A 22,424-nucleotide genomic window follows, 5' to 3' on the forward strand; every position below is an offset into this window, starting at 1 on the left:
TACCTAAATTTTGAGTTTGGTTCTTGTTCAGATGCCATACAGATCAGAACATACACGTATTTGTGCCTAACGAATCGAAAAAGAACAGTATCAGTAGATATAAGTGAGTGACTTTGCTGAGTAGTTAAATGCACACACTGAACTATTAATAAGACTACTTATTTTATTCATTTGAAGTGTATTCTTCCCCTTTGATGTTTTTCTCCACCCGCATTTCCACCGTTTATGTAATACTAATAACAACACAATTGCAGGAGTATTCATCACGACTGCGTCACTATAGGTGTAACCTCACACGTAAGGTGTGATGTCATACTGTCTCCCCGTGTCTCTCTTTCTGTCAAAATCCATCAGAAGCAGGCGCACACAAAAGGGTTCAAGTGTGTGTTTTTAATGACTATTAGGCAGCAAAACAAACGTGTAATAATGGAAGTGTTTAATGCTTTTGTCTATTTGTTATTTTAATTTGCTTCTTTTTTGATGAGCTACAGTTTTTTGCGGACATTTCAGCACTCCACTCACGCTGTTTCTTCTATGCTGGTAGCAAGTTTATATTGCAATAAATAAGACGCTGCATTTGCTTATGTGAATTTTGTGTCTGTCTTAAACACAGCTACTAGTGTGCATGTCTAAGATACAAATGCCCTTTCAGAGTGTCTTTATGAATCCATTTAATTTGTTCACTCAGCTATATAAACAAAGATTTCAAGGGCTGCCCTCCAAGCTGTGGAAGCTTTCCCGATGTCTGCTTCTTAATGGAAGGACACATAAGACCAACCAGCTTGATACAACTTTCCTTAAGTCAAATCTACCCTATGACTCTTTATGCCACCCACACACAAACACATGCACGCTGCTGACATGTTTGGAGGAAAGTGACACTCCGTGCAGCACAGTCACATACTTCACCAGCCTCAGACTGCCTCTGTGCTTCATCTAAATGTTTGATGTCCTCTTTGAAAGCATACAAGTTGGCGTTGTTACAAGCCATTTTAACACCACTTACTCCAGGCGTTCTACTCCAGCTCTCCTCTTCTCACCAGCTGCTACTGGTGAAAACTGGGCGTGAGCCTGTTCCAAGCTGGACTGATTGGTATTTAAACGATTCACCGCTTTGCTCTGGCTTCATCATGTCACAGCCCTCTATAATAAAAAAAAACCCCATGGTCTTTCAATCCATTGAGTTCTCTGTGTGGGATAGATTCAAAATTAACCTTCAACCTTTATGCTAGAGGAACTCATCCTTTTGAATGAATTAAATACCTGGCCTTTGAAGTGTCAAAGTAAAAATGCAACCATAAGTACAATACTAGAGTTTTTGTCAGCTTGGCTCTGGAGGCCATTCCTCACATAAAAATACACAGCTACAGGGTGACATTTTTGAAGGAATCTAATCAGACACATAGTCACGTGTCCGTGATGGTTTTTATTAGACAACAATGACGGGGAGGAAACGAAAGAGGTAACAGATGCTCCCCAAAATCCACCAGCAGCAAATTCCCCCAAAGATGGATATCGTAAATCAAGAACAGGGGAAAACAGTGCCAGAAGATTATGAGAAGAGGAAGCGCAGTCTCTCTCTCCAGCTCCCAACAATAATCTGTTGTGTATTGCCAAGCCTGGCAGAAATGTGAGTGGTGGAGCCAATTAGATGCCCGAGTAGCAGTCATCAACCTATAGTGTTGCTCTTTTTGTGCAGAGCAGTTTGATCTCTCTGGGCTGTTGATGCTTTGGGAGCTTTTTCTGTGATGGAGGTGCACAGGTAAACATCTTCTCTCCCGGATGAACACACAGGATGATGTCTGAGCGCAGAGATATAAAGGCGTAAACATGTTTTTGGTTGATATACTTGTTTGTCAGCTTGCCCGCTGAGTAATGACAACTCCCACAATCCATCCGTGTGTCCACTTTGCATTCTTCATTAAACCCTCTTAAATGGATGTGAGCGCACAACACACACACATACGCAGCTCACTGAGAGATGAAAGGTGACTGGCATTCCCTACAGTGAAGCTGAAGTGTCTCAGTTTCAAAGCTAAGTTACAATTAATCTTAAAGAGCTTACATTCAAATTTATCTTTTTGTAACGGATGGCTTTCTTTTTATGTTGACACATCCAAAAAACATTTTTTCCTTTTGGCTATTCAGGAAAAGGCAGTTTAACAAGGCTGAGCTGTATCACCTTGTTTTCACTTTGTCCAAAACATCAACTGGGAACAGACAACCAGGAAGTGTGCTTTAAATAGTAATAATAATGGATTGGATTTATATAGTGCTTTTCAAGGCACCCAATGCCACTATTCATTCACTCTCGCATTCATACACTGGTGGAGGCAAGCTACAGTTGTAGCCACAGCTGCCCTGGGGCAGACTGACAGAGGCAAGGCTGCCATATTGCGCCATCGGCCCCTCGCCATCAGACTCGTCAGGATTGTAATTAAAGCAGTATTTAAAACCAAAATAATAATAAAAGAAAGAAAGAAATAGAGCCTCCAGTCTAGCTAGTGGTTGTGTAAAAACTGGTACACTCAAAAAGGTGATGCAAGCGTGCACGTTAAGTACTATTTGCTAAATTCAGCAGTGGTACTGAAGCAGCACTAAACAGAAGTGCAGTAGGATCTATTAATGGTGCTACTACATTATTAGTCACCAATTTATCCTGATGGAAAAAATTAAAGTTGTGCCAAATTTCAATCCATAAAAAAAACTATTGAGACATTTAACTGAAATTACCACCCAAACTGCAAACTTTATCGTCAGACTAAAAGAAAATGGATTAGGGTTTTTAACCCAGGTGGTAATGAACACCTCTGTAATGTCGATGGTTCTAAGAAAAAGCACCGTCTTTATCGACATCTCTTTTAATTCATTTAAGGATAAAGGGGTGGTTGCTGTGAAGACAGCATCGAAGGCATCGAAGACAGCATCGAATGGGAGAGAACATTTCACTGCATCACTTTTGATGGATACAGCAGTCATCATTTGTCATAAAGCAAGCAGGTTTTATCATGTGCACCTGCTCATGTTCACACAGGCCATAGTCATTACTGCCATTCAGGTTGAACTCTTCCTAATCATCTAGCAGGTGCATGATTTCTGGTGTTTTTGCTGACATTTCGGATGTACAAACATCTTTAAAATGACGCTCACACTTTTGGCTTTTTCTTCAGATGAAGGGGGTATGACACAGATCAGATAGATGTGAGCAGGTAAGTAAGTCAAATCAGGAAGCTGAAGTGGGCCAAGGTCTTTTTTAATCAGTGTAACACCTTCACTGCTGTGATGTTTATTAATGTGACACCACAAGGAAAAGTGTGAGATGTCGAAATACTGGACACTAGAAATCTACAGGAGCACAAAAGATACTCCACACTGCTATTCCACAGAGATCATCTCTGCTGTTAAACAGTCCTTGAAAGTGCTTGTGTGTGTGTGTAAATGATTGACGGTGTGTACATGCATGTGTGATAGTAGCAGAACGTAGGAGGCAGCCTGTGATTATGCATCTTTTCTCATGCACTGAGAGCAGGAATTTGCCAGGATGCCATGCATAATAAGAAATTTTGACCAACCTGAGAAATCTTGGGACATAAAACCACTCCAGATGTGCTCCTTGTAATCATAAATACAGCTGCTCGCTCATATTTTTATTCTATGTGATTTTTTTCTTTCCGCTGTTGTGTTTCCCTTTAATAAAATCTTCGCGTTTGTTCGGTTACAACTGTCGGAGAAGAGTTGAAGCCACACAGTGAAAATAATTATATGCTGAAATCCATGTACCTGGTATTTGATGGTGACAGTTTCCTCTGAAATGACATATTCTGCTGATGACCTAGAATTGGAGGGAGCCAGGAGACTGTCTTTCAGAGCGCAGTTATAACTCGGTTATCCTTCTTAAGGCTGAAATCTTCTCACTTAGAACAAGGTCAGTCACTATGACGTGTATCATTGCAAAAAAAAAGAAAAAAAATGTACCTCGTTTTTTTAGCGCAACAAGCTGGAGTGATTAAAGTGGAAATTCAGGGGTAGGCAAATTAAAATATTGATTTCAGGTCATATGGACTTGAATACTGGTTTTGACTTGAGGCATAGATCAGTTGCAGTAACTGTTTTTTCCAATCTGTGCAGCACGTTCTCTTTACTACTGCTGATGGCAGAGCAGAAATTGGCACACTTCAGGAGTGATGGGGAAGAAAGGGAATAAGTAAAAAAATAGCCCCCCAACCTATGCACACCTATAGAGTTTTGACTTACAGTAATCCTACTGGTGTTACATTTCTAAACACTGAAAACATGTGATGCAGGCCCCACCCAGACCATCTCACCAAATTCCAGAGTGCCTATATTATCCTCATATTCCCAGTGGGACAAAGGCTTTGTTGTTGAGTCTTGACCTCTGGGCAGACTGGAGCATCCCATAAATATCTCAGACTGGCCCCATTAAAATTTGATGGCAGTAGAACCACATTCGAGTGACATAAAAGTCTTATCATTGAATTATGACCAGTCAATCCTCGCTGTTCCGCTGTGGAGAATTGATTTTGTTATGCTGGCAACATGTGAGAAAGGCAGAGGTCTGCTGTAATACGGATCGAAGATGTGAAAATTATGGGCTTTTACAGGTCTGCTGAGACAGCTCGTCAGTCTGTTGTGCAGCAGTGAGATAGGAGCTGCTCAAAGAAGACTGACTCTGCAGATGTGTGTAAATCTGTGCAATATTTTGCATCGCATTATTTGTTATGCATGAGTCACAAAAAAAGTTGAGGGAGGAACATTAGCAGGCAAGACTTGACCCAAATGCGTTTTTTTTAAGCTGAAACGGGTTGAGTATTACTTGGAGAAGTGCAGTTGGGGAAGAAGTGACAAAAGACTGAGGCAGGTCCCGTTGCAGGTCACAGGAATTTTCACAAAACGAATAATCAATAAATAATCAGCTATAAATCTGGGACTAAAGTGTGGCATATGTCGCTTCTGACTCATCGATATCAGCATCTCACCTGATGTGCGGTGGTGCACATGAATGTGCAGTGAAGGCCCACATCATACTTGATGTCACATCGGCCTTGAGTCAGAAGGATTATTCTTTCAGATAATGTTCAAATGGAAGAAAACGGGAATGTTTTTCAGGCCCGCGCACTGACAGATGATTAGATTAGCTGTAATTGAGACATGTGCTCTATAGCTGGAGCTGTTATGCCAGCACTCAGCCACTCTGATTGAAAGAGCTCTGCTCAAGGCTGTGATGCTGCACATAAAACATGAGGTCAAAACAACTTTGTACTGTTAACATCATTAAAAATATATTCCACCCCATTATATACTTTATAAGTCGTAATGTTTCATGAATCATTTTGTTAATCATTACTAAGTCATTACTGAGAAAATATTACCAGGTTGCAAACATGTGGGTTTTGCTGTACCTGCTTCAACACCAAATTTATTTTACCCCTCATTAAAAAAATGAATTACTAATGCAATTCAAAACAGATCATTAGATGTTAATCATTATTTATTTGGTAAGCATAAATGAGATGCTTGTTCATCCTTACATGACAACTTTTTTTTAACATTTTTAATCTAACTAGAATAAGATCACACGCAACAAAGCACGCAACAAGCACACGCAACTCTGGCTTTAGACCTCTCTGCAATAAATCATTACTTGTTATTAATCTCTGGCTCTCTTCCACACCATGTCTTTTGTCCTGTCTTCCTCCCCTCACCCCAACTGGTCGGGGCAGATAGCCACGTCTGCCTAAGCCTGGTTCTGCAGAGGTTTCTTCCTGTTAAAAAGAAGTTTTTCCTCTCCAGTGTCACCAAAGTGCTTGCTCATAGAAGGTGATATGATTGTTGTTTTTTATCCTCTATGTATTATTAGAGGGTCTACTTTACAATATAAAACGCCTTGAGGCAGCTGATGTTGTGATTTGGCGCTGTATAAATAAAATTGAATTGAATCTCCCAAACTGAAGGTTTTAAGTCATGCATTAGGATCACTGTGGTGCATAGTTCAGTGAAATCCAGAAAACACATGGACATATCCAACGCACTAATTGCCTGCATCCAGGCTGCTCGCCTGTGAACATGCATCTATAAGCATCATAGAAGACATGCTGCACATTTCCAGCAGCTAACAACACTTGTGTGTCAAGAAGCTGCCATAAATAGGTGAACGAACACTTGCAGCGATTCAGCTTACAATAAGAAACCCTAAATCCCCAACCAGAAGCTAAGAAATGCAAATCCTGCAAAATGTCCTTGCCCAGATTATATGTATTTAACGAAGCAGTTGGTTACAATGCGGCGTACTTGATTTCAAAGTTCTAAAAAAAAAAAGATAAGAATAACACCCTTCGGTGCTCAGAGATGTCTAACAGAGATATAATGAATTGTAGTAGTCCACAGCGTACCTAATCTTCATCAATGTAATCGAATGAAGGGAAATAATTTCGCAAATAGAGGAAGCATATGGAGTGTGCAAATGTACATTCAGTTACACTCCTACAGTTTTGTTTCTTTTGCGCTGCATCGATGTGTTCCTCACACACACACAGACACACAGTCAAATAGACAAACTGTCTTCATAGCTTATTCCCAGACTCACAGAGCTGTAAACAACATGTCCCTGTTAAGTGATTATGTTTGGTGCTGAGCAGAATGAGCACAGACAGACAGAGCATGTGCGCAGAGTGTATGTAGCCTGCTGATGGTCTGTCTCCTCGTCTGTCTGTGTTCATCCGTTCTTTCCTTGAGACGTGACCACACCCTCGCACAGCGTTACCCCTTCCATCGCATGTCATTGTAACAAATGTCTGCCCGTCCCCTGGGAAACTAGCATCATCAACCGTACATAGAGCTGGAGGCAAATGTCAGGAACCATTCATTTATCCAGTCAATCAATGCTAGGCATTCTGTAGATAACTGATGTGATGCCTGTTGATGTGATGTTTTATCATTTGACTCTTAAGATTTTGAAATGCACTGAACTTAAAGAACTGGTTTGGTTATTACACCTAATGTAACAGTGTTCCTGCAAAAGCTGTTAAAAAGTTAACTGGTAACCGGCCAGAAAAATGATTGAGTATAAAAAGGAGCGTCCAGGATGAGTCTCTCAGAAGCAAAGATTGGCAGAGGTTCACGACTCAGGCAAAGGCTGTGTGGGCAGACAAATCCACAAATCCAAGTTAACACTCTACCATACAAAGAGTAAATTGTAAATATGATCCAGGAATGCTGCAACCATCTCTGGGGAATTTAAGCTATACTGAGGCAAAAAAAGAAACCTGTCTTCCTGTGTGGCCAGTCAAAATGTGATATTCTTTTTGGAAATAAAAGACATTCCTCCAACTTAGTGAGGAGAGGTACCATCCAGCACATATGGTGTTGACAGCACACTATAAAGAACTGAACTCTGTAATTTTCCTGTCTATGCTTTCTGGCGACCTTTCAAACATGTCTTGAGACACTGGCTGCTTTTTTACTCATTTTTTGTCCAGTGGTAGTACCTGACCATTTTCATAGGAGTGTTTTTTTTACTTGTTAAGCCATTTAACACTTGACTATGAATCATTCAAGCAAAAATTCAAGGTATGAACCAGTGTTGTCTAGACATAACAGACAACTTAGCAATGAACTAATTTTAAATTGTATCTTTAGGCACTTTGTTACTATCAGCCTATTACAAAACACAAAACATGTGTAATTTTATTCCATTTCTTTATTTGAGTCCATGAAAAATGCTAAAAATGACACAGTTTGACAAACATAAAGTTGTATTTTTCTAACAACAAGGTGATTCCCAAAGAGCGATTAGCCAAAATTTGAAATATTTCTGCTTCCTGCGTAGATTGTCCTTAAAAAACCCGAGAAAGCTTGACAAGAAAAAAGAAAAAAAGTCAGTTCTGAAAGCTTTCTACAGAAGATGAACACAAAGTCCTGAAGAAAGCAAAGACCTGACAGAGCACCTGAGAGATGCATCCAATGCACACTGCCAATGCAGTAAAACTATACTTGGACAGAAAAACAAACACTGGAGTACCACTAGTCATGGATTGGCCTCCCCAGAACCTGGATATTAACATTACTGAAACAGAGTGGGATCATCTTGAGTGAGAATGGAACCAAAGGCAGCCAACATCCAAAGAAGAGCTTCAAACGTCCTTAAAAAAAGCCCAGAGAAACATTTCCTGAAGAATACTTAAAGAAATGACAAGAAAACTAGAGCTCGGGCCATACCACATACTGACTTTCAAGCTTGTTATAATATTAAAGCATCTGGATTTGTCTCTTATACTGCATTGGCATGTATTTTTCATGAATGTTTGCAGATATTTGCAGATATGAATTGCTACACTTATTTCTCATTTTCCTAATCTTCCTAATCAACTTTCTTTATCTTTTGTACAGAACTTCAGAAGATCTGTACTGATATGGGTTTCCATTAGCTGTGATGGCACGGGCAACTTGCACATCTACAGGGGGACCTTGCTGCATATTGATGCTTAATAATACAATATGTACAGGCTTTAAAGCAGCTATTCTTACAATCCAGACAATGCTCTTTTCAGGGTAGTCCTTGCTTTTTTCATGATGCCAAACTACACGTTGTACATAAAGCACCATTATTCTGTGATAAAAGACTGGGTGCTGCATAATAACCCTTTACCTGTGTGTATTCACACATGTTGTTGGTGTGTGAGTCCAACCACTTGTGCTCACTGCCTCTTTAGTGGCCACACGGCGCTCACTTTAAGGGCCCCGGTGATGGGTTGTTGATAGATGATCGGGCTGAATAAACTCTTGTTTTGTTTTATCACAAGAGTCCTTCTGTCACTACCACTAAGCGAGTACAATTTATACGCACAGCAGTGCTCAATCTAAGATGCTGGGTGTTCTCAAAGAGAAAAAGCTTATCTTGTTCAACCAAAAGCGCAAGCACCCCTTTAAAAATATGAATTTGATCTCGCAGAAGGGGACAGGCAGCTCTTTTATTAATGTGTTGTTTCCTTATGAGGTGATATTGCTTTACATGAGTCAACTTCTTTCCCTAAGGTGTACTGATCTGAACAGAGTGTGGTGTTTATGGATTCCGGGATATTGCCTGTGCTGTCTTGAGGGCACATTGGACATTTGTTATTGCTTCTTGCTTATCTCGTGTTTATTTTTAATGCATTCTCTTTGTCCCCATGTCTGTCGATGTGTGTCCGTGGGTGCAGCTCCAGAGACTAAAACGCTCATTGTCCTTCAAGACCATGATGCGCAGTAAGAGCGTGGAGAACTTCTTCCAAAGGTCCTACAGCGATGCCCGCCTGCCCCAGGATTTCATCACTGACCCGCCGCCTCCGTCCCCTCCTCTGATGCCTGGCTCCCCACTTGTTGGTGACCGGTCACCATCAATTTCACCATCTCGCAGTCCCAACCCCTCCATCTCCTCCCACTCGCCCTCACTCAGCCTTTCTCCATCACTCCCCGTCAAGCCTCCCCGACCCCAGATTACCCACTGTTTCCAGGACCACATCTTTCGAAAGCCCACCAACTGCCAGCATTGCAAGCACATGATAGTAGGTAAGGTGCCTGATATTCTCACTGGACATGGTCTTTGGTGATACACTTACTCATGAAAACTAAAGATTGAAGAGTTTAGATGAAAAACTTTGAATTTTGTGTAAAATTATTATTCAGGACCTATGATTTATCACCACTAATGTGATTTTAAATTTCCTGTAAAGATGAGAGAGTTGGTCATATGAACAAGCAAGCAAATTTGGACAAGTAATTGGTCTTACTTCTTTTTTTTTCCAAATCTAGTTGGAAGTAGGCAAGTGGGCAAGTGCATCTGGACAATTGTGGAACTTTCCATTCACCATTAAATTTACTTCACTTAAATCCATGCAGACCCTTGCATATTATATCAGACTATAAATGTGGTGTCAGTCTTCTCATACAGCTCCATATCAGACAGAAAACGAGCATATTTAAGGTGCTCAATTACCTGAAGTGGTACAAATAAACAAAATAATCATGATTTCCTGAGAAAAGTGAAGCTTTTAAATCTCACCTCACTGCTTCCTTCTTTTTTTTTCTCCTCGATTTAAGTCATTCAATTAGATCTGGACTTTACTACAGCTCTGGTGCAGATGTGCGACTGCTTTTGTCTCTGATTTGCCACCTCTAAGTGATACTAGCTTCTAGTATTTCTGCTAAATCTACTTCCTGTCACTGTGATTGATTATAGTCTCCAACCTGCTCCCCCATGTTTGCTCCTGTGCAGTTTTTTGAAAATGTAGTTTTGCATCCTTAGTGGGTTTATTTATGTAACGCATAACTTCGCTCTAGATTTACCTCTGCAGTCCCGAAACAAAGTGTAGCCTCTTTCTCATAAGCTGTTAAACTCAATTTATTTCTCTCTCTAAAACCGCTATTTTTCTTGTTGTTTCTGCTCTAATACAGACCTGTCGATATAATCCCCATCTGTGACAAATTCAGAAATCAGTGATCTTTGTTTTCTAGGATAATAAGGATTCAACTCCTTAATCCCTAAAACACGAAAAGAGGATTTCTAAACATATAACAAATGGGAAGAAAACAACTGGAGTCTCAGGAGACTTTCGCTTTCAAACACTTGAAAATACAAACGTAAATGACTCAATGCCAAATCGATTATAATTGAAATATGTCCAGCTGCTTTCCAATCTCTCTAAGTTGTTTGGCAAGAAGAGCTGTTCATTATGAAGCTGTTAGTGTGAGCTCTGTTTGCAGTGCCAGCCTGATAAAACTGGGACAGGGTTTGATTTCATTCTCCACCTGAACAGAGAAAAACCCGCACATATGATCTAAGGGCCACTTTGTTCTGTTAGCACTTTCTGCCGAGTGCACATCTGTCGCCCGCTGATTTCTTTTTTTTTTTTGTGACTGCTTCAATGCCGGTGTCCCCTGCTTTCATTCTCTCTTCTTTATCCCACTCTGCAGGAAACTCCAAACAAGCTCTACGGTGTAAAACGTGCAAGATGGCTGCTCACCTGTGGTGCACCTCAGAACTATCGCAGCAGCCGTGTCACGGGAAGGTGCGAAATACACACACCAAGAGTTTGATGTTGCCCTCATTTATAGCATTGAGAGTTTCTCTCAGCATAGTCACTAACTGCACACTTTGGTCTGCTCAACTCTTATAAACTGATTCTGTCCCTGATTTAGCACTCTTCAGTGGAAAGTGATTGTTGCTTTCACGTTTTTCCATTGCACTTCATGCCAGGCTATTGCTATGATAAACCATCTTCTGTGAAATGAATAGGAAACATAAAAAAGTAGCATTGGCTTTGTTTGTGTCTGGATTGCGAGAATAGAATGGCTACTTATTACTTCTCTTGGCAAGAAAGCAAATATTTCAGTGATTCATTGAAATAAATGTGTTAACATACAGCCAAATGACACACCGACATGGAACTCTGTGTAGTCCTGTGGAAAACTAAGTGTACTTAATTAACTGATAATCACCATAAAGCAGTTTGAAAGAAGTCTTGGCAGTTTGCTGGTCTGGAACATTCAGGTGGGTTTAAAACAAAGCTGCAATTTTTCAATGAGTGCAAATCCGGCAAATTCATTCCAAGAGAAATTTAAAAAATCGGAAAAAAAAACAAACACTACATCTCAGACTCTACAGGCTTCAGTTAGCACATTAAATGTTCAACTCCATGACAGTATAATTAGAAAAAGACTGAACAAGTATGGCTTCTTTGGAAGATTGCCACAATAAAGCCTATTCTCTCTAAAATCAACATGGCAGGATGGCTTATATTTGATATATTGGATATATCAGCACACACCCACTATCAAGCATGGTGGTGAACAGCTTGTTTTATAGCCATTGAAGCCACCTGGGCACCTTGCAGTTATTGACTCAACCATGAATTCGCGCGTATATCAAAGTGTTCCAGAGTCAAATGTGAAGCCACTTGTCTGACTGAAATTAGGTCACGCAACAGAGCAATGATCCCAATGATCCCAAGCACAGCAGCAAATCTACAACAGAAATGCTGAAAAAGAAAAGAATGAAAGCATTCCAGTGGCCCATTCACAGCCCAGACCTTAAGGGAACCATAAGAAAGCTGTGCGCAAACAAATGCCCGCAAACCTCAATGAACTGAAGCAACACTGTAAAGAAGAGTGAGACAAAATTCTCCACATGGATGCGAGATACTAATAGAGTCATACGGAAAACAATTACTTCAAGTTGTTGCTGCTTAAGGTGGTTCCACAAGCAATTGAATCATGGGCTCTACTTAGTTTTTCACAGGCCTGCATAGAGGCCCAGAGGGGCCATGAAACAACCTCCATATATGCAGTTTATTTCATCTCCTCATTTCTCTTAATCAAAGCAGGAGAGTGCAAAGCTAGAGTGATCCGTAGGACTACAAGAGTCCCGTTAACTGGAAATATGCAAGGTGTTCATGCTGTGGACCCCATTAACATAGAAGACATTTAGGGAATTTTTTTTCGAGTCATGTTTCAACATACTCACATATTTGCGACAAAGAAGTGACTAAAATGTGTAAAGTGTTAAGAGGTTGACATTTTATTTTCTGATTTGTTATCTGATGTTCAGTTTCACAACTCCAATCATTGTTTTGTCATATTACCAACACAGCATGAATTGAAAACCTGACCACAAAACCCTGTGCACTCTGCAATTAATTTATTTTTTTTAATAGAATAGCTTTAGGTACAGCGTTAATGGGAAAGAAAAAAAACCCACAGATGAATCAGTATTGTATCATATCAAACACATTTAGGTTATTACATCAACAAACAAACTCACACGTATAAACACTGAAACACTCTTGACCTGCAGGCAGTCATTTTTGCTCACCATATGTGCAGTTTCAGTTAAATTGCTGAAAAAACACAGATACATATGGCAGAAGGAAAAGTGCTGTTTTGAAGCTGTGAAGTGCTGATGCTACTGAAATAAAACAATTAATCATTGGACCATCCTTTTAGGGCCGTCATTAGCAATGTTTAATTTTCTTTACTACTGCTTACATAAAGAGTATTTCACACACTTGCGGCGTAACGGTTACATGTTACACTGTGGATTTTTTTTTTTTGTTATCATGAAAAATGTAATATTATGACTGTTTGAAGGACAACGGCAGAAGGTGAGTATGATTCACTAGGCAGAAAATTGGGAGTGATTTTAGACACAGCTTTTGTGTTTATCCTCTAGTGTAAAGCAGAGGGCATTAGCATGCAGCAGGAGGCGAGACCTTCTGAGAGCCACTTGGAAAATTTCAAGAGCGCTGTGCTGAAGAGAGCTCAGTGCAGTTTGACAGCAGTGCACAAACAGAGAGGGGGAAAGGTAGGGGAACGATGAGGGCAGCGAAAGCTAAAATATCACCGGAGCACAATCTGGGTGTGTTTGTGGAGAACAAAGGTAGCCACTTATTGCCTTTGATCCGCTGAGTGTTTCTCTCTTCAACATAATATGACAAAGTGAGTGGCTCATTTGCAAGTCAAGGCAAAGACAAACCGATATCTCAACTGAAACTCTCACTGTGCTTAATTCGGTGTGAAATTGCAGTCGTGCTGACACATACACACGGGGAATCACATGTCCGTGTCTGTGTCTAAGTCATGTGGCCACAAGTAGTGGTTGAGTGACTTTATTGTTCATGATTAGCAGCAGAGAGAGCTCATACGTGGCTTTGCTTCTTTTGTTCTTTCCTGGAGCGAGTGAGCCCAGTTAATTGTTTCACTTACATTTTGTACGTGTTCTGTATGAATGCTCAAATAGCACTACAAAGAGATACATGTTGAGCTACGTGTTGAGTCTATAAACAAGAAGTTATGGCAGCTGATAAAATCCCTTGTGCTCTGTTCTCCCCTCCATTAGTCGGGAGCATTCAAGCGAAACTTCAGCTCGCCGATGCTCGTCAATGACCAGTTGGCTGTCGTCAAGGAAGTTCAGCCAAGCCAAGGTGAGCGCAGTCCGAGTGTGCATGTGGTTGTATGAGTGAGTCCGCTGGTTGGGTTTGCTTGTGTCCCTGTGCTTTTGTTTCGTGACGTTGCTCTTGTCCAGCCTTTTGGGTTTTACTTTTCGATTTTTCTATTATTTTTTTTGCACTTTTGCCTGTAATGTAATAAAAACCAGAAATGTCTTCACCTCACCTGGCAACGGACGAATGAAGTGAAGTGGAAAAAGATAAAGAGAAGGAGACAAATTCAGTTTCACTTGGAGGCTGATGGACCGTCTCTACGCTGAAAGTATGTGAATAAATATTTATAAGTTCTAATGTTTATGCTTTTATATCTCTGTTTATGAGTTGTGCTGTATATCCTTGGACTGGTGAAGAGGATTAATTTATTAGATAGGCACCACAGTTGCATGTTTAAACATTCATAAACATTGAAATGCTGCCCACTTTTTTGATTGATAGTAACCCCAAATTCACGAACATCCACCTTATTTCATTCAGCAAATGCTGGGAATAAATTTCAAAGAAAATTATATTTTTAATCAGTTTTCAGGTCAGTGTTTGTCCGCTCAAGGCCAAATCATAGTGGTACGAGTTGCTTTTACAACCACTGGACCAAAGTGCTTAAATTTGTTCTTCCTTTTATTGTCACCGCTGAAATGCAGCTTCATTTTTCTTTGTCATACCTTTGGAAGAACACCTTTGAACGTGACACGGTCATCTGCCGTAATGCATGACTCACATCGGGGTCGGCGCCTCACGCTGTCACTTGCTTGTAGTACTCATGAGTCAGGGTACAATGAACCTACAACTCCATCATCACCTCGAGCTCAGCACCATGATGCCTGGGACTTTGCCAGGGCCAGCTGAGAGTGCAACCTGCCAAGCTCACAATCACACATTACACAGTGTGCTCATAATTATGCTAACAAAAGGCTTGGTAAAATGTTTACACACATTCATATCAGACAACAGTTTTTATTTTGTATTTACTCACAGACCCCCTTAATTTCCCATCAAGTACCTCCTGGCCACAATTTACTGTTCTTGTATTAAACCTCATTTATGAGTCTGGTAGTTGCGGGAACTTAACGGTCTCGTTGCAGTCTTGCAGTGATGATTCATATGTGATGAATGTGAAAAGGATTTCTCTGTTTAAACGTTAAGGTTAAATCTGCCAAAGAGAATTTGATACTGATGACATTCTCGGGTCAGAATGTTATCAGTTAACTGATAATTAACAACATTATAATAAAAACAGACCTGAAGCTACTTTACATAAAAACTCTCCTTCCAGTCTCAAAAGGAACCTTAAGGATCTAAAAATAATAATAATTATTTATATGGAGCAGTGGAGTGTAGAGTCTCTAAGCTTGGCTTCCCAGCCCATCATTTACTTATCTGCAATTAACTTCTCTCTGCAGAAATACCGTCTTCAGTCAGTGTAATGAGCTTTATCGACTCTAAATACCTGACTTAATCATACTAAATAACACATTGCTGCACAATTTCTTCTGTATACAGAAGAAATGACTTTAGTATGAAACTACAGGTGATTTCAACTTCATCCTGCACAGGCACACGCACACTGAGACACATCTGGCCCTGCAGCAAAATCCCTCTACCCTCCTTCTGTTGAGCTGGATGGGGAAAGAGCTGAAAAATCTAATTCCAAACTTCAGAAATAGTGTGATAGAACCCAAGCACTGCTGTCTACATGAAATGCAGCAGCGAAGACTTTCAGAAGATTTCCATATTTTATATTTCGTCTCTTATTCCCTTTCTACTCTTTCTACGGTTTCACATCTGTTAAAGCTATTAAACTAAGACACATCTCTTGCCACTAAGTTAAATAAATCAAAGCATGTTAATTCATTGGAATGTCTTCATTTTCTTTTGAATTTTTGGCTGCTGTCCTCGCAGATCTAAAGTAGGCCACTTTGGTTCAGGACTGACTGTGTTACAGCAGTTATATTTAAACCCCTTGGTTCCTCCAGATTGGCACAGGCACAATAGTCATGATGTACAGTGTAATCTCAGCGTGTAGCCCTGATTGTAGTGTGTCCGAAGTCTTTTAGTGAATAATTTACGTGTCTGTGTGTGGTTTCAGAGGCGCCGCGGATGCGAGTAGACCCTGTGTATGCCGCCTTGCGCTACGGGACGTCCTTGGCACAGATGAGTCGCTCCAGTTTTGGCAGTTTGTCAGAATCACCAACGCGCAGCTTGGTATGACATCATAAGCCTGTGGGTGGGGGTAGAGGACAGTTCAGTCCCGTGTGTTTGACACAATAAACGACACTGGTCCGTTAGCCAACTTACTTATTATATTAAGAGAACTGACAGTGACATTCCCTTGTTAAGCCATATTTTGTAAAGGGTGCATATGGTTTTTTATTGAATTATTAAGAGTTAATACATTTACAAATGCTTTAGATTCAGATTTATTAGGTATTATCAGAACAGCCATTAAATTGGAAGAAAATCTTTAACATAACAATATTCTGGTCTTCTTAGCTACCTCTTTTAGTCATAATATAAACATGGAGACTAATTCAAAAAGCTCTCCGAATCCTCTGAAAAACAGCTGCAAGCCATCTAAATCAAAATTGTAAACCCTGAATAAATGTTGCAATATCGGAAAGTAACAGTTCAGCTACAAATATTTGAGACTGATCTGTGTACAGCTTATAAGCAGCAACAGCCAAGAGATGTTTACTGCTGCTCAACATTGGACCAAACACCTCGCCTCACCAAAATGTTGCAAAATGTTGTCTGTTTATACACGTTTGAGACTGATAGAAAGCTTCTCATCTAACTTCTCCACTGAAAAGAATGTGCATGCTTGCTAAAATGTAAAATGTTCACATTTTGCGAACCGCAGGTATCTCTGAAACCCATTGAATACATGAACTTCCAGCATACTGACTGACAACAAGGTCACCCACTGTCAAATGCATCCTCTCTGGCCTCCTGGTGCTGATATTTCATTGCTTTCTCTCTATGTTCTTATTTGAGGGGGAGGGAGGAGAGGAGAGGCAACAGAGACAGTCCAGCATGGAGGAAGAATTAACTCAGGAGACAGGGGGTAAAGACGTCTCTGTGTCTGTGCCTTGATGTATGTGGATATGCACATGTGCTGCATGCCCTTGCCTATGTGTGTCTATGCAGATGTTGTGTCGCGCATAACTTTCTGTGCGTGAGAGAGAATTACTGTGGCTGCTTGTAAAAAACAAAAACCAAAACAATAAAATGAGTGCTTATGTGTGCGATTAGCGACCTTTAAGACATTTTCTCGCTGATTCCAGATGATCCTATCCCCGAGCCAGAGATCGAAAAGGAGGTAGACGAGAGCAGCGAACAAACTCAGACTGCAGAGGAGAAGGTACCGCTCTGTTTAATCCACCTGTACATACTTTCATCCCTTGTTGCTCTATTCCTCAAGCGTGTATTTCTGTCTCACTGCCTCCCCTTCCTGCATCTCCCTGTAACCAGGTGCCCAAGCGCATTGAAGTCCACTCTATCCACACCTATGTAGCGCTCTACAAGTTTCTGCCTCAGGAACCAAATGACCTGGAACTACAGTGAGTAAAAGCAAAACAACCTGACTATGTGCAAGGATTTTTATAGCTATATGCGTGTGCATGTCCAGGAGTGCTTGTGTGCAATTGCTTTTTTTTAGCATTGCGTGTGCAAATGTGGTCGGTTTTTGTTCGTGTTTTGCCCCGGCTGTTGTTCCTGCAGGATGAAAATGTCCCCACCATCTGCAAAGGACGGTGCCAGGGCGCCCTTAAGGACGACTAATTATAAACTCAAAGCCCATCACTGTCCCCACGCAGAACTAGTGACTGAGCTGTGTTCCCAGCAGGGAAGGGGATAAAGACACTGAACAACTGAGAGATGAAAGGGAGGACATGCATGAGAGGAAATGGCATAGAGCGGAAGATTATCAGAGAGAGAAAGAGAGAAAACAGATGGAGAAAGCAGAGCGCTGTTGTTAAAGTTAAAGCCCAAATACAAGAAAGTAAGATCAGACCATTGTGGATGGCAGAAGTCAAAACATGTACCATATTCCGGACAGGTCGATTTTAACAGACCAGTACATGGATATGAATTCTGCAAAAATTATTATCAGAAATTTGATAGTTTAATGACCTAAAAAAAAATTTTATGTGGGCAGAATCTCAGTTATCTAATCAGTGTGTATTACATTTGTAGTGATGATGAGTATGGGTGGTTTGACTATAATGGCTCACAAACACACAGCTTACATGAGAATGAGTGGGTTTGGGGGGATTTACATTTATTTGGATTTCATTTGTAAGGACTGACAACCTGTCCATGATGCACCCCGCCACTTTCCCACTTTCAGCCAGGATGTGCTCCACCCCAGCTGGTTTCAACCATTTTAGGATAAGTGGTTAAGACAGATGAGGTCAGACAGTAGCCTCCACGGATTATGATGTTCACAGATGACATTGTGATCTGTAGTAAGAGTAGGGAGGAGGAGAAAGACAGGGGTAGAGAGGTAGAGGTATGATCCGGAGATAAGGAAGACAGAATATCTGTGTGAATTAGAGGGAAGTAGTGAAGGTGGATGAGTTTAAATACCTAGAGTTAACCATCCAAAGTCATGGACAGTGGACAAGAGAGGTGAAAAAGAGAGTTCAAGAAGCGGGAGTGGGTGTAGACGAGTGTCAGGAGTGATTTGTGACAGACAGATGTGATGTATAGTTTTGAGAGAGAGAAAAAAGAGCTGTAGGTAGCAAAGTTGAAGATAACATTTTTGTTTGGACTGAATGGAGGGAAAATTATCAGAGTATATCAGAGGGAACGCTCAGGTTGAGCAGTTTGGAGACAAGGTTGAGAGGGTTTGAACAGAGAAGAAAAACAGCATATTGGTTATATTAGACCAAGGATTTTGAATATAGAGCTGTCGGGCAGGAGGGAAAGAGGAAGACTACAGAGAAGGTTTATGGTTGTAGTGATGGAGAGATGGAGGCAGATGACCCACTGTGCCATCTTCTCAAGGGAGAGGTTGAAAGAAAATGAAAAGATGGACAGAAATGGATGGAATTTAGATAACATTTGTACTTATTACAATGATAATACGTATGTAGTGGCTTGCGTTTCATCTCTGAGTAGCTTTTTTCATAGATTTCTTTGAGACTGAATAGCAGCTAATCTCATCACTAGGCACTGTGAGGATTTTTACAAAGAAACCTATCTGCTCTTTTTGATGCCCTCCATATTGTCAGGAAATATTGTACATGTAAAATATAATATTTAAAAATTGAAATAGCAACAGTAAAGGTATAAAAATACTAGCATTGTTAAGTTAGAACCACTATCCACTATCTATTACTACCAGGAAACTGCTAATTCTACTGTTAGAAATATACAATATAGATATAAATGCTTAGTTAGATACACAATATAGGATATATAAAAACGTTTGGGCACTGAAAACCTTTATAAAGGATGCATTTGCGCTCATTTGAGATGCTGCATGAGCAGAATTGTACCAGTCACCTAAGAAATATGACTCACATGGTAGTGTGTGTGTGTGTGTGTGTGTGTGAGTGTGTGTGTGTATACCATGATCATATAGGGCAGCTGTGAATGCAGACATCAGGGAGACAGAACGCACAGAAATGCAATTGGGACAGCTTCTCCCTGTATATCTAGGACAGCGGGCATACTGTGTACGTGTAGAGAAGTCTCATCAAAAATTGGTAGCATCATTAGTATGCAGGCCAGGCTGGCTGCAGATCAGGCCTAGCCTTCATTGCTGCAGCAGACACTATGGAGTTATATTTCATGTAGACCTCATGACTTTGTTTTCAGCTGTTCTGTCACCTCTACAGCGAGACACAAAGACTCACCCACATTTTAACCTCCACAATGTTGCTACCACGGGTACACTACAGCTTTCTGTGGCAGTTAGATAACTGTAATATTTAGTGCTTGCAATCAGCTCTCCTTTCTTCCCCTCTACTCCGTTGCCTTTCCCATCATGTTTCCCTCTATTGTCTCCCTGTCTCTTTTTCCTCTCCACCCCAATTACCTCCCTTCTCATGCCCTTTTTTCCCATCTTCTCTCTTGTCTTATCTCTTTTAGACCTGGTGATCGGGTGCAGGTCACTGACGACTCTAATGAGGAGTGGTGGAAGGTGGGTAATAAATCATTTGCAAACATCTGTGTGTGCTAGTTGGTGCATACCTGGTGATGTTGGTGTGTGCTGTGTTTTATTTTCCCCAAGTTCTCAGAAGTGTGTGTGTGTTTATGTGTGTGTATGTGCATTCATACTGCGCATGTGTTAAATAAGGTCTTTAAACCAAGCTTTTAATGCAAAACACCTGCTCCATTTTTGCCTGTCGCAAACATGTAAGGAGCCACAGACAAAAATAGAACATAATTTCCTCTGAAAATTACCAAAAGAGTTTAACATAATGAACTTGGCTACTGTTGCAGCCGCGTAGAGGCCCTTATTGAGTCTGTAATGAGCTTCACTAACTCCCAATGGAAATAAATGTGCATTTGTGTGCGCGCCCGTGTGTTTCAGTTCACGAAGAAGGAAAACGCATCCAGAGTGCAGATTTAGCGTACACTCTGTGAGCATAGTTTTCGCTTGAACTTACGCAACCCAGAGCGGAGCAGGACATCAACATATTCATTCCAAGAAACCTTTAAATTATGTATAATCTGTGAATCATCTGTTCATTACTAATGTATAGTTTGTGAATCACTTCAATAAACACATCAACACCTGAGGCAGAGGGTGTTAAACTGTGAAACATTGCTGCATAATGAGGTATACCCAGTTATCACTGGCAAGAAAAGGACGAAATCTGTTTTTTATGTGTGCGCACGTGGAAAACAAACGTTTCATCCTTTTTATACAAACAGCAAAAATGGGGTCATTTGCCACTACATGAGGCAGAATTTTTAATTTAGTAAGTATTGTTTCTCTCATTTCTGTTTATGATGGTATAACAATAAAGGTGCCTGCTCAATTATACTACTAAATAACTAAAAGTTCATTTGGGCTTTGCTGTTATGCGATGGAAGCGGTAGATAAAAAAGTGTTCAGTTCTTATCAGTCAGTCTTAAAACTGTTTAAAACTAGTATGAATGAATATTTGGTGCCAAATTACTCATTTTGGGAGACTTTACTTTAAAAAGGCTTTAACAATATACTGTCTGCCTTCTACTGGATAGTTACTGCAGTGAATAATGCGTTTCTGGCAACAGTTTTTTGTTTTGTTTTTTACTTGGACCAATGCCGTGAGTAGCTTCTCATTTCTTAAACAACCATTTTGGAGGATGTTTCCTGCAGTCATGGAAAAGATGTTACTTTGTTTCAAGAAGACAAGAAAAACAACTAAGGATATTGCTGAAACTGCTAAAAGTGGGCTGAGAACTGTCCAATGCATTATTAAAACCAACTATCATCCAAGGAAGAGACGTGGTTGGAAAAAAACCTTGGACGATCGTGGTCAGGGGTCACTTAGACGTTTGGTGAACTCAAATAAAGATCAACAGTACATCTCACGGCTATATTTAATAGCAAAAGTAATTGCAATTCCACATGCATAATACGAAGAGAATTCAAGGGATTGGCACTAAATAGCAGCCCTAGGAAAACCGCTTACCAGAGCTAATCAGGAAAAAAAAGGCTTCAATTTGCTAGAGAATAAAAAGATTGGGTTCAGCAATGGAAAAGGGTCATGTGGTCTGACTTCAGGTTTACCCTGTTCCAGACTGATGGGTGCATCAAGGTAATAAGAGAGGTGGATGTAGTGATGCATCCATCATGTATAGTGTCTACCAGACAAGCCTGTTAGGTCAGCATTAATAGCTAGGGTTGCTTCAGTTGGTCGGGTCTAGGTACAGCAGTTTTAAGTGTCCAGTAGGTCAGCTGACTCCCTGAATATACTGAACGAGCAGGTATTTCAATGGATTTTTCCATGTGATGAACTACATGGGCCTATTCCAAGATTATAATGCCAGGATTCATGGGATTCCAACTGTGAAAACACATGGATTTTCACACATGGACTGGTCACCAAAGAGACCAGACTTTAACCCCATGGAGCATCTTTGGGATGTTCTGGAGAATACTTTAAACAGAAATCCAACTCTCCCATCATCAATACACGGTTCTGGATGGAAATAGATATTGTGACACTGCATGGCTTTATTAAAATGATGCCAGAGCGAATACGCACTGTCATCTCTATATCTGTGGGAAGTCTGTGTATTGTTTGTTTATATAGAGACGTATAATTATATGTACTGTAAATATCATACATTCTATATCTGCATTACTGTTTGTTTTTGTTTTTTTTGCACGACACTATCACAGATTCCTTGTTTTTTACAAAGTGATTCTAATTCTGATCAAAGCTAAAGCTAAATGCGGTTCAATGACATATTAGCATTAGACTTTGGGGT

The 22,424-nt window shown here is 40.4% G+C and overlaps 1 protein-coding gene across 2 annotated transcripts in view; it reads left to right on the top strand.

Moving 5' to 3' along the window:
* Positions 1-22,424, top strand: part of LOC146519710 (SH3 and cysteine-rich domain-containing protein 2-like) — a 28,515-nt gene that overhangs the window by 2,644 nt on the left and 3,447 nt on the right. Inside the window, exons 2-9 of one of the 2 annotated variants that reach the window (XM_085157283.1) lie at positions 9,216-9,564; positions 10,969-11,063; positions 13,889-13,973; positions 16,081-16,196; positions 16,986-17,055; positions 17,276-17,352; positions 17,463-17,551; positions 20,088-20,139. In XM_085157283.1, coding sequence (XP_085013409.1) covers positions 9,216-9,564; positions 10,969-11,063; positions 13,889-13,973; positions 16,081-16,196; positions 16,986-17,055; positions 17,276-17,352; positions 17,463-17,551; positions 20,088-20,139 — 933 coding nt within the window. Of the gene's footprint in view, positions 1-10; positions 9,565-10,968; positions 11,064-13,888; positions 13,974-16,080; positions 16,197-16,985; positions 17,056-17,275; positions 17,353-17,462; positions 17,552-20,087; positions 20,140-22,424 lie in introns of those variants that run through there. The other variant, XM_085157282.1, reaches the window with a different exon arrangement.

This window comes from Neolamprologus multifasciatus, chromosome 4, assembly GCF_963576455.1.
Source record: "Neolamprologus multifasciatus chromosome 4, fNeoMul1.2, whole genome shotgun sequence".
In the NCBI taxonomy this organism is placed as follows: Eukaryota; Metazoa; Chordata; class Actinopteri; order Cichliformes; family Cichlidae; genus Neolamprologus; species Neolamprologus multifasciatus.